The sequence below is a fragment of the Pangasianodon hypophthalmus genome, chromosome 21 (assembly GCF_027358585.1).
Source record: "Pangasianodon hypophthalmus isolate fPanHyp1 chromosome 21, fPanHyp1.pri, whole genome shotgun sequence".
NCBI classification, from domain to species: domain Eukaryota; kingdom Metazoa; phylum Chordata; class Actinopteri; order Siluriformes; family Pangasiidae; genus Pangasianodon; species Pangasianodon hypophthalmus.
The window spans coordinates 19197890-19209279 of record NC_069730.1 but is presented as its reverse complement, the minus strand read 5'-3'; the positions used below and the strand labels follow the sequence as shown (position 1 = coordinate 19209279).

Here is an 11390-nt window from a genome sequence, read left to right as displayed (position 1 = left end):
AGATGACTTTTTGTGTGTGTTTTAATTTAATTTAAATTTTTTTTTTTATAAAGAAGTGTACACTAGTGTACAAACGCTTCCAGCTCTCCCAAAGAGACAGAAAAAGAATGTCTGTAATGACACAGTCTAAAAAAATTCAATGGCTCTAGCTTTCTGAAGATGTTCTATGTGGAACTCTCTCCAAAAAACCAACAACAGGAAACCCTTTTTTTTTTTTTTGTATGGCTTATAGAGCTACTAAGGGTTCCCCCAGGGTGCTAGATGATGTTTTTTTTCCCCCCTTCTTCTTCTCCCCACCCCAAATTTTTCTAGATTAGTGTCCAAACGTTACGCACTTTAAAAGCGTTCTAGCTTTTTGAAACCTTTTCTGAATACAGAATGTGTGTAGAATGTGTGTACAGAATGCCCATAATAACACATCAAATCTAGGTTCTAGGTTTCTAGGGTCTATGTTGAACTATTCGTGTCCATATGGTAGGGTTCCAGCTTTTTGAAAACTGGATAGACCCTTTAGTGGCTATCCCAAAGGGATGAACCAAATAACCAATTAACCATTTAGAGCACTAGGTAGAACTTTTTCCCCCCCAAAGGTGTACAAATATTATTTAATAATATAATATAATATATTAACTCCAGCTTTCCAGTGGTATTCTATGTGTATTTCTCCATGTAGAACCCTTAATGTTTCCCACAGGGTGCTAGATGAAACCTTATTTTATGTAGAACCTTGTATTGGCTTTCCCAAAAGGCACAATCAAGAGTTTAAGAACCATTTAGGGCACTAGATGGAACCCGTAATGGCACAAAATAAAAAAAAAATACAAAAACATAAATGGTTCTAGCTTTCAAAAGGTGTTCTATGTGGAACCTTTTCCGAAGAAGGGCTCATAGAGATGTTAGAACCTGAACTATTTAGGGCACTCGATGGAACCCTGTGTTTTTTTTTTTCCCTAGAAGTGTCCAAAAATATTAAATGCTTCTAGCTTTCCAAAGGTGTTCTATGTTGAACCAGTTCTTTAAAAAAAAAAGGGAAGCCTTCTTTTGTAGCGCTCCATGTAGAACTTTTAAGGGTTTCCATAGGATGCAAGACGAAACCTTACAGAAGAGACAAACCAAGAACTTTTTGGGATTATTCTTTAAATAAAGTGTACAAAAGGAAGCCCTGTTTTGTGGGGCTCTAACACGGGTTCCCTCAGGGTGCTGGATGAAACCTGAAAAATACCAGATTGTGGGCTGCAGAACCCAAGAACTCATTTACTGTGTGTATTTTTTAATCCTGCTAGAATAATTGCATGTAATCCTACGTGGGCCAAATATGAAAATCTTCCTGTGCATAACCTTTAAAAAAAATCTTGATGTGATTCAGGATGATTATAGCGCGAGGCGTCTCCATATAATCACATGCATCTATAACGGGACAGCGCGTGCAGTTTATAGCATCCAGATCCTCACCCACTGGTCCACGCATGGCTGTGTGTGTGTGTGTGTGTGTGTGTGTGTGTGTGTGTGTGTGTACCTGCAGATCTGCAGCTTTGGGCCTTTTAAACCTCCTCCAGGAAGTTCAGCCGCGGTATTTAAAGCGCGCGCAGCAGCAGCAACACGTTCAGACCAGGACACCGCGCGCGCAGAGGCAACAGGTGGGAGCATGCACACACACACACACACACACACACTTTTAGTGTTAGTACTTACACTCCAGACAAAATGCACGCTCACAAGAACATGTTCATAATGCTACTTAACAACGCTGTAACGCAGCTCAAACTTGTGGCGCGCGCGCGTGTATGTATGCATGTATGCATGTATGTTTTTATTAGTGATTATTAATTGCTCAGCATGGATTTGTCATGATGCAGGAAGATGTAATGTATGCTTTCTATACAGCAAATAAAACCAAAAAAAAAAAAAGGTAGTGTAGAATTAACTCCTAAAAGTGTAGAATTAACTCTCTCAGCATTGAATTATCTCCTAATATGTTGTGTTTGAAGAGTTATGGTAATAAAGTAGCATAAACACTAAGAGGTAATTAGCAGTTCAGATGTTATGAAGTTGCAGTTAACAATGAGTTCTTTATTTATAATCTATAGATTTTATCATTCTAATGTTTTTATATATTGTGTATAAGAAGAAGAATGGAGGAAGTAGCGTCCACTGTGTCCACTCAGTGCACGTAGTAGATGCTGGATGTAGTAACAGTTAAGCACAGAACACAAAGTTTTCAGAAAAGCAGGTTGCAACTTTTACTACATCCAGCTGAAGACTGAAGGAAAGAAAAAAAAGAGCAGGTGATGATATTTCTCCAGTCTTCATCTGTGCAGTTTGTGTGATCCCATGCCCAGTGTAGCCTCAGATTCCTGTGCAGGCTGACAGGAGTGGAACCTGATGTGGTCTTCTGCTGTTGTAGCTCATCCACCTTACGGTTCGAAGTGTTTTGAGATGCTTTTCTGCGCAGCACGTTTGTAAAGTGTGGTCGAAGCTGTGTGGCTGTTGTCGTCTGTCCTGTGTCATCACAGAACCGACGCTCACTGGATGTTTTTTGTTTTTCGCAGCAGTCTGTGTTTACGGTTTTGTGTGAAAATCGCAGGAGATCAGCCACGGTGAAAGGCACTGAGATGTTTCTCTGCATTCTGAAGTTCGATGTGAACATGTACTGAAGCTCTTGACCTCTATCTGCATGATTTCATGCTGCTACATGATTGGCTGATTGGATAATTGCATGAATGAGCAAGCGTGCGGGTGTTCCTATTAAAGTGAATGAAATTCCCTGACAGAAAACACACATGAACTTCATGTGTTATATTTCATCAATTTCTCACACATGTAGGGTGTGTTTTTATTTTTTTCACATTTGATTGTGATTTTTTTTCACACAGTTCCTTTATCTTCACGTTCTCACAAGTAGTACATGCGTTTTTTTTTTATTTTCACAGGATTTTGTTTCACACAATTCTTTTTCACATGGTCATTTTCACATGGCTTTTTATTTTCATTAGATTTTTTTTTTCACATTAATTTTCAGACTTTTTTATTTTCCCTACGTTAATTCCCTACGTTAATTTTTTGCATGTTTTTATTTTCATGTCATGTATTTTTTCCCCATGATTTATTTATTTTCACATGTAGACCATGTTTTTATTTTTTCCCAATTCATTTGCATTCACATGTTATTATGTCACACCTAGGACTCGTGGTTTTTAGGCATTTTTTCCTCACACAATTCATTCATTTTGTGTCTGATACACATGATTAGTTTTTTCACATGATTCACAGGACGTCCTGTGTTTACCTGAGTGCACATGTGCAATCTCAGGCAGTAACATGCAGAAATGCACTTTCACCTTCATGTGTGATCACATATTATTCACGTGTGAAATGTCTCTGATTTCTCAGAGCAGTATAGTATCGAATCAGACATTGAAAAAACCTACAACGTTGAAAAGACTTGAATTAAGACTCATTTAGTGTTAAATTTCCTTACGAAGGTAAACGAACACCCAGAATATCCCGTAGCATTCAGTCTTTCAGTGTTTAATGCTAACAAAAATCACATTTTAGCACGTGGAAGTTTTACACATGTTAAATCTGACGTGTCAACACTATCCATGAGACCCAGTAGAAGATAATTCAACAAGTGTGTGTTTGTGTGTGTACGTACACTTTCCACCATCCCAGCTGCAACACCAAACTTTTTTCTCACATTTATTGAAATCCTCTCTATCTTCCCGTCAGACCTTGAGCTCGGGGAAAAACGAGCAATGATTTTATGGAGGCCAATTTGCCCAAACACAGCTTCTGAGGAGGACAATAAAGTGCTGTCTGTTTATTTTGGACGTCATATTAAAAAATTTAAATGGTAGACCTGAGTGTGTGTGTGTGTGTGTGTGTGTATATGGCAAGTTAGGTGCAGGTCTGTAAATAATACATGACTAAGACAGGGTGTGATGTGATCTGATGTATATTACAAAAATCTGGGTCTGTACGAGGTTCTTAGACTTTTTGCAGCCAGGGACGGCTTTTAGTGTAAAAATAAAATTACATTTAAAAAAAATCAACAAGCTCATAAACACAAATTGTTCAGATTTTATAAAAGTACATCAACTAGTCAAATATTTGTCACATCATATTTATACACAGGCTGTTTTTATATGTATTTATTTATTTATTTATTTTGTATTAAAATTGGATTTATTGTCAGGATTTATACAGGTTTATGTAGGTTTATGGCAGCTTTATGTAGGTTTGAATCAGATTTGTGTCGGTTTATTTTAAATTTATGTAGGTTTATATACATTTCATGAAGGTTTTTCTTGTGAAGAGTAGCCTTGAATTAAGTATTAACTATTAACTATTTATTTAATATTTATGTAGGTTTATTTATGTTTATGTCAGGTTTATGTGGGATGATGTCATGTTTATGTTGATATGTCAGGTTTATGTAGGCTTGTGTAGGTTGATGTCATCTTTATGTTGTTTTATGTCAGCTTTATGAAGGTTTATGCCAGGTTTATGCAGGTTTGAATCAGATTTGTGTCGCTTTATTTTAAATTTATGTAGGTTTATGTACGTTGATGTCACCTTTATTGCTTTATGTCAGCTTTATGTAGGCTTACGTCAGCTTTATGTAGTTTGATGTCAGATTTATGTAGGTTTATGCCAGGTTTATGTACGCCTCATGAAGGTTTTCCTTATGAACACTAGCCTTCAATTAAGTATTAACTATTAATGAGAGTATTATACCCAGAGTGTAATGGAGTACCTGCGTCCTCGTTAGCAGTCTGCTGTGTGTCGTGTCGCTGGTGTGTGTCTGCATCATTGATGTGCAGGTGATAAAGTTTCATCTGAAGCTCGGACAGAGATGGAAAGGTTTCAGACAGGTTATGATACCGACAACATTTCAGCTCCGATTTGATGGTTTTAACTGCGTATGAAATATCTGTAGACTTTGCTTTAACTCTAACTGTTGTTCGTACTACTACTACTACTACTACTAATAATAATAATGATAATAAAAGTGCTTGGACCCCACAGATCACTGTTCGCAGCTACATTTCTAACTTTTTTTTAATTTTTTTTTATATAAATAATCTCCTTAGACCCTCGACCCTGAGAGCAAACATGCCGAGGTCATTTTTAGTGAAGAGCAAACGTGCTCACAGCTACCACCAACCTCGCAGCCTGGAGGATGACTACATCCGACTTGACGCTCTACTGACACACACCTACACAGGTATGTTCTTTAAAAATGATTCGGTGGCACAGTTTCGCTCTTTATACCACAATCAGACAAGACATGTTTAGTGTGTGAAGTTCTTCTTTAGGCCACGCCTCCTACCTGAGTCAGAAAGCTTAAAGTTACAGCTTTACCTCTTACTGTTACAAAGCACTGACACTGGAGACAATTATATCAACAATTACACGTTCTTCTGAGGAAGAAATTGATTTGGTTTCAAGATGGAGCTAGTTAACAGTGTGTTATACATCGTCAGATATCACATCAGCAGGTCTGTCTGAGACACTGAACAATGAGGCGACTGCGATTTAGACATGCAGTTGTATCAGTGCTAATCTGGTAGCTATAAGCACCCTTTAGCTCAATTAGCAGCAAAACTTCAGAGGCAAACTAGCAACACCACACACGTCCTGGATGATCGAGTACATTTGGGTTAACATGAGTATTGTGTATATTTCATTTTTGCACACACTCTTCCAGCCCTGGTCTTGGATAGAGAACTCACTAGGGAAAACACTAAAATGTGCAGGACAGGACGTTTGAGTGAACTTGACTACTTGAGTGAACATTTCAAAAACATTTAAACACAATCCTGCAGGGCTAGCTAGTTAGCTAAGTAAATTTTATGCTAACTCAAACCTAGACAAACTTAGCATTTGACTTGCTGGTTAGCTAATGCTTAAAAACCCTGTTTGAAAGAATGCTAAATCACATTAGCAACTAAAACCAAACTATCTAAATTACAAAATAATAATAATAATGATAATAATAATAATAATAATAATAATAATAATAATAATAATTTACAAAGTATAGCTAGCTAGCTAATTAAACAAGGTAATTTGCAAAACCTAACTAGCTAGCTAAGTTAGCAAGCTAATTTACAAAACTTGGCTAGCTAGCTAGGTAATTTAACAAGCTAATTTGCAAAACCTAATAGCTAGCTAGCTAATTTAACAAGCTAATTTATCTAGCTTGTTCAACAAAATTATCTAGCTAATTTACCAAACTTAGTAGATGATGGCAAAAATTTAAGACAGCTTAAGATTCATCTTCAAAAAAAAACAAAAAAAAAACATCTTACTAAGAAAACAATATATGAAAATATGGCTTTTTAGATCTTTTAAAGAAGTTCTTGTGATTGTGCAGAGCTCCAGGCCGAGTCTGACTGCTGTGAGGACGTGAATAAAAGTGCAGGTCGATGCTCACCTGAGGGCAGCGCGGTGTGTACGGCCGAACATAAAGCTCAACACTCTCCGCTCAGCTGTGAGGGAAGTGTGTGTGATCCTCCAGCCGAGTACGAGGACGCTGTGTGGAGACCCAGATCGCCGTCTTCTTCTCCAGGTACACAAACTCGAATCCTAAACACCGCGCTCAGTGTATACCTTTATCTAACTCAAGTTAACTCTTAAAAAAGGCTTGGCTTATTATTCTGTTATTTAAATCTACGAGCTCATAGAGATTACAAACTGATTATATTGAGCAGGAAATTTGGGTCCAGCTTGGCAACCCTGGAATCCCTGTATAAGTGCAGTAACATGGCATATATGTTCGGAATAAAACAGTTTGTGTCATGATGTTATAGGAAAATAATCAATGATATTGTGGTGTGATGAAGAGGAGTTACTGTTACCCCCCAAACAGCACATCCCAAAGTGTTTTATTCCTCTTATACCACAGCAAATTTGTTGAGTTTTTTTGCCATTTGTTATTTATTAAAGAACATGTCATACTTTTTATCCTTTTATAGTTGCATTTAATGTACATTTAACACATTAGAGCAGCTATAAAAAGTTTCAGCTTTACCTCTGACTTTTACAAAGTGCTGACACTGGAGACTCCTTCCATTAATGTTAAACAAACATCTCCTTACACCGACACCAAGTGGTTTATCATTTCATTAACTGAGGTTGTAGATATTAACTTTGTAAGTGAATTAAATGCAGTAAGTGTTAATTTATCACTCTGGGTGTTAATTCAGTTCAGTCATGTTGTTACTTGACCAAATACTTAACCAAATACAATATTAATACAGTATTAATAATATTAATTTGTTGTCTGAACAGATGTGGATGAATATCCCTTATCGTCACCGGATGATATCCAACCTTTCGACCTGACCTTCCGCCCCTGTGCCTGGACACATAGCCGCTCGGAGCTCAGGCGCCTGGTTAGACCGTTTCAGCGGAGTCACGTGACACGTGAGACGCCATCGATCGGCGTTTACGGCTCCACAGAGAGGCTCGCCGAGGCCTTTTTCTCCAATCAGTCCCCGTTCAGAGGATTTTCTCAGGAGGAGTACAGCTCACTGGCTACAGATCTGCTGAAGAGCCGCACACGAGGATATTACGCCGATTTCAAGCCCATCCCTGAGAACGCTGAGATCAAATCGCATTCTGATGTCTTGTGCACACGACTGCAAATTAACGGCTCTTACAAGTGTGTCAAGTGCACTAAGGTACAGCTTTCAAAACAGCCATCATGTTGTCTGTGTTTTTCACATCAGCAGCAAAACTGATTTTGTCTTAAATCTGATGCAGGTGTTTTCTACGCCTCATGGCTTAGAGGTCCACGCCCGGCGCTCACACAGCGGCACGAGGCCTTTCGCCTGTGAGCTGTGCGGGAAAACGTTCGGTCACGCCGTCAGTCTGGAACAACACAAAGTCGTCCACTCGCAAGTATGGAAAATATATTATATATCATATACAGTGTTACTGTTGACTTTCTAAGACATTGATTGATGCTGTATGGTGTATGACAACAATACAAAGTAATACAGAAGCAAATGCATTTTACGATTGTAAATTAAAAAAATTTACACTCCTTGCTTGGTAGGTGCCATGTGTTGTCATGTGAATTGGCAAATGACCAACTTAGGACAAAAATAAGAAAATAAATGAACAAAAGAAATCAAATTTACTCCATTTTCTATTTACTCCCAAGTCAGCCATGTTTTGTGCCAGACATTTTCTACTAACATTGAGTATTCATCATTCTTCTTCCCATTAATGCTACTAAAGCTTTCCCGAAAAATATAAGCCCAAATCTTCATAGATTTGCTTGGGACATCTTTAATCACTGCAATTTCATTTTGTTAACTAGCACTCTGTATTTACATATTTACGTTCAAACGGAAACTTTATTCTCATTCACGCAACATCCTGCTCTCTGCTACAATTTCACCGTCAAACTTTAGGAGGCGGAGCCTAGAGATTACATTAAGACTGCTAAGACACTATACTTTTTCTTTACGGAAACAGTGCTGTCTGGATAACAACGCTAGCTCTGAGTCCTAGCTAGTACAGGCTAACTAGGTTTGTTTAAAAACATTTAGTCTAAGTATGGAGAGGAGGAGGAAGCTTGTCTGAAATGTGGCTCTGGAGATGAGTTCTTGTGTAACTAGACAGCATATACGCAGATGTTAAAATGGAACCGGTCCATGATGTTGGATGCGAATGAACGTCCCAAAACAAACAAATTTATTATCACTAGTTACATTGCAACGTTGCAATATTGACGTAGAAATATCCGAGATTCTAGATATCATTAAGCTCCTTATATTCACTCATTAGTGAGACAAATTTTTTCATCAACACTCTGTCCACCATATTGGATTTTCTCCCTTATCCGTCCAAGCTGCAACCTGATTGGTTGGGATGTTTGATGTTACATGGTGCTTTTCTGTAAAAACTTGAGAAGCAAACATTCGATGCCAAACACTTCTTGGACGATTGATTACATTTGGAGTAAAGGAAGAAACTGTGTACACTAAAATATTCCTTTAATCAAACGTCCTCTAATGATGATGGTGTCTGGAGGCGGGACTTGTTCGTTGAATGAGTGCAAGAGTGAGTTTTAATAATTTAATAATGAACATTGAATCATTTTTTTTTTTTCAATAGAAATCAAATCATCGTTGGTTGGGTTTCTAAAGCTTACATTTCAGCAGGTTACTGATCGACCTGAGTCCATAAAGAGCTACGTTCACCTAAAAACATGGACTAATATTGTTCGTATTTATTGACAGGAGAGGATTTTTAGCTGCAAAATCTGCGGAAAAAGCTTCAAGAGGTCGTCTACTCTGTCCACACACCTGCTGATCCACTCGGACACGCGGCCGTACCCCTGCCAATACTGCGGCAAGAGATTCCACCAGAAATCCGACATGAAGAAACACACGTTCATCCACACAGGTAAAGAAATTATTTCATTTCCTGCTCTAAAATGTATAACATTCATTAGACTCACACACGTACATATATATATACATCTAAAAATGCTAATCACACAGTGTAACCAACCTAAAATTTCTAAAATGATCTAAATAAAAATAACAATTAAGAGGTAGGTCTATTAACTTCATTTTAATAGAAACAATCTAGATCTGATTGGAAAAAGTAGAGATCTTGATTGCTTTATGTAGCCACCTGAATAAGTACAAAATATGTCTTAAAAGTAAAGAATAAAACTCTCAGTGTCATGCTGTTATAGAAAAATAATCAGCTACAGGGTGGTGTTATGAAGCACTGTTACTGTTGATTATTTTCCCATAACAGCACATTTCAAAGTGTTTTATTCCTCTTATACCACAGTGCATTGCCAGCACTATCAATTATATATTATTTAATATGTTATTTATTAAAGGATGATGCATCACACCTTTTATCCGTTTATAGTTACATTTAATGTTAATATAAATACTTTGAGAGAGAGCAGTTTACGCATCTTGGTAACATGACAAACTGCGTTTTTTTTTTTTGTCTTATTAACTTCAAGAGAGAAAAAAGAAAAAAGGAATTAAATAGTTTTCAAGGATGTTCCACAACATTAAATGTAGCTATAAACGGATAAAAATGTATGATGCATCATTCTTTAATTCATAGAAAATTGTAATCCTTGGCAAATTGCTGTGGTGTAAGAGGAATAAATCACTTCAGGATGTTGTTACAGGAAAATAATCAACTTCAGGGTTGTAATAGTGACTTCGCTTCATCACCCCAGCCTGGCGTTGATTATTTTCCTCTAACAGCATGACACGGAGTGTTTTATTGCATAAAATATAACTATATAGAGTGACTGATTTGTGTATTAGTGTATTAGTATTTTAACGCTGAAGTGGACCATGTTTAATTTGTCTTTATCGTATTTTCAGGAGAAAAGCCGCACAAATGCCAAGTGTGTGGAAAAGCGTTCAGTCAGAGCTCTAACCTTATCACACACAGCCGGAAACACACCGGCTTCAAGCCGTTCGGCTGCGACTCGTGCGGCAAAGGCTTCCAGCGCAAAGTGGACTTGAGGAGACACCGAGAAACGCAGCACGGCCTGAAATAAGAGACGCTTCCTTTTAAAATCAGAATATAATTCATATTCTTTATATAAAAACACTATAAAGAGCATCAGTTAATACTAAACAGACTTTCTTTATTGACTTTTATTATTAACTAAACTTTATGCGAATTTACGGTTATTTATAAAATCTTGTGTTTGAATGTTTACTTTTAGGTCCATGTGGACATTTTTTTAATTCCGTTTGTGGATAAATAAAAGTTTTTCCTGAATTCCCGCTCCTTTATTTTTACACTGTTTACACGCTCAAAAAACTTGATGGTGTTAAAATGTGGAGTTAAAGCAGGAAACAGTAAAAAGTGTGTTTGTGAAACACTGGTCTAGCTTTATGTATTTATTACCAGTGAGGTAAGAGGAACCTCGACCTTTCACAGCTGCTTATAAAGCAAACTTTCTCATACGATTTGTTATCTGTGAGCAGAAAGTTCCGGAGTTTGGTTCACAATTCTGCAGAACAGATTTAGTCATTTCCTACACACACCATACTGAGCACTAGCTTCTCTTTTTCACCTTCTTTCTCTCGTTGTTTGTTTAATTAAAACAATTTCACAGATTTTTCTGAAAAAAGAACCAGAGGTCTTGATTTTGTCTGCTAGTTTCAGTAATAAATTGTTCTGCCTTTCTTAAAGTTGCCCGAAATAGTTTCGAAGATAGCACAAACTCCTGATTGGCTCTTATATTTTATGATGCAAAAAGACTTGTCTCAGATTTTCTCCAAAACATTCAGCTGTTTCAGTGAGTTTTCACACTTAAATTAAATCTGTGAAAGGATTTAAATCATAAAAATTATATAGAAATTACATAGAAAATGTAT

General features: G+C 37.2%; 1 protein-coding gene across 1 annotated transcript; it reads left to right on the top strand.

Annotated features, from left to right (window-relative positions):
- Window positions 1–1569: 1569 nt before the first annotated feature.
- gfi1aa (growth factor independent 1A transcription repressor a) lies at window positions 1570–11210 on the top strand. Its single transcript, XM_026946326.3, has 7 exons — window positions 1570–1637; window positions 5094–5227; window positions 6380–6574; window positions 7297–7688; window positions 7771–7908; window positions 9258–9423; window positions 10383–11210. Exons 2-7 carry the CDS (start codon window positions 5116–5118, stop codon window positions 10559–10561), a joined length of 1182 nt encoding a protein of 393 aa, XP_026802127.3. The 5' UTR covers window positions 1570–1637; window positions 5094–5115; the 3' UTR covers window positions 10562–11210.
- Window positions 11211–11390: the final 180 nt, after the last annotated feature.

Excerpts from the sequence above, each read along its gene's own strand:
- gfi1aa (XM_026946326.3), top strand. The coding sequence starts at position 5,116 with ATGCCGAGGTCATTTTTAGTGAAGAGCAAACGTGCTCACAGCTACCAC. Across the intron at positions 5,228-6,379 it reads ACTGACACACACCTACACAG|AGCTCCAGGCCGAGTCTGAC; the intron begins GTATGTTCTTTA and ends GTGATTGTGCAG. Across the intron at positions 7,689-7,770 it reads AGTGTGTCAAGTGCACTAAG|GTGTTTTCTACGCCTCATGG; the intron begins GTACAGCTTTCA and ends AATCTGATGCAG.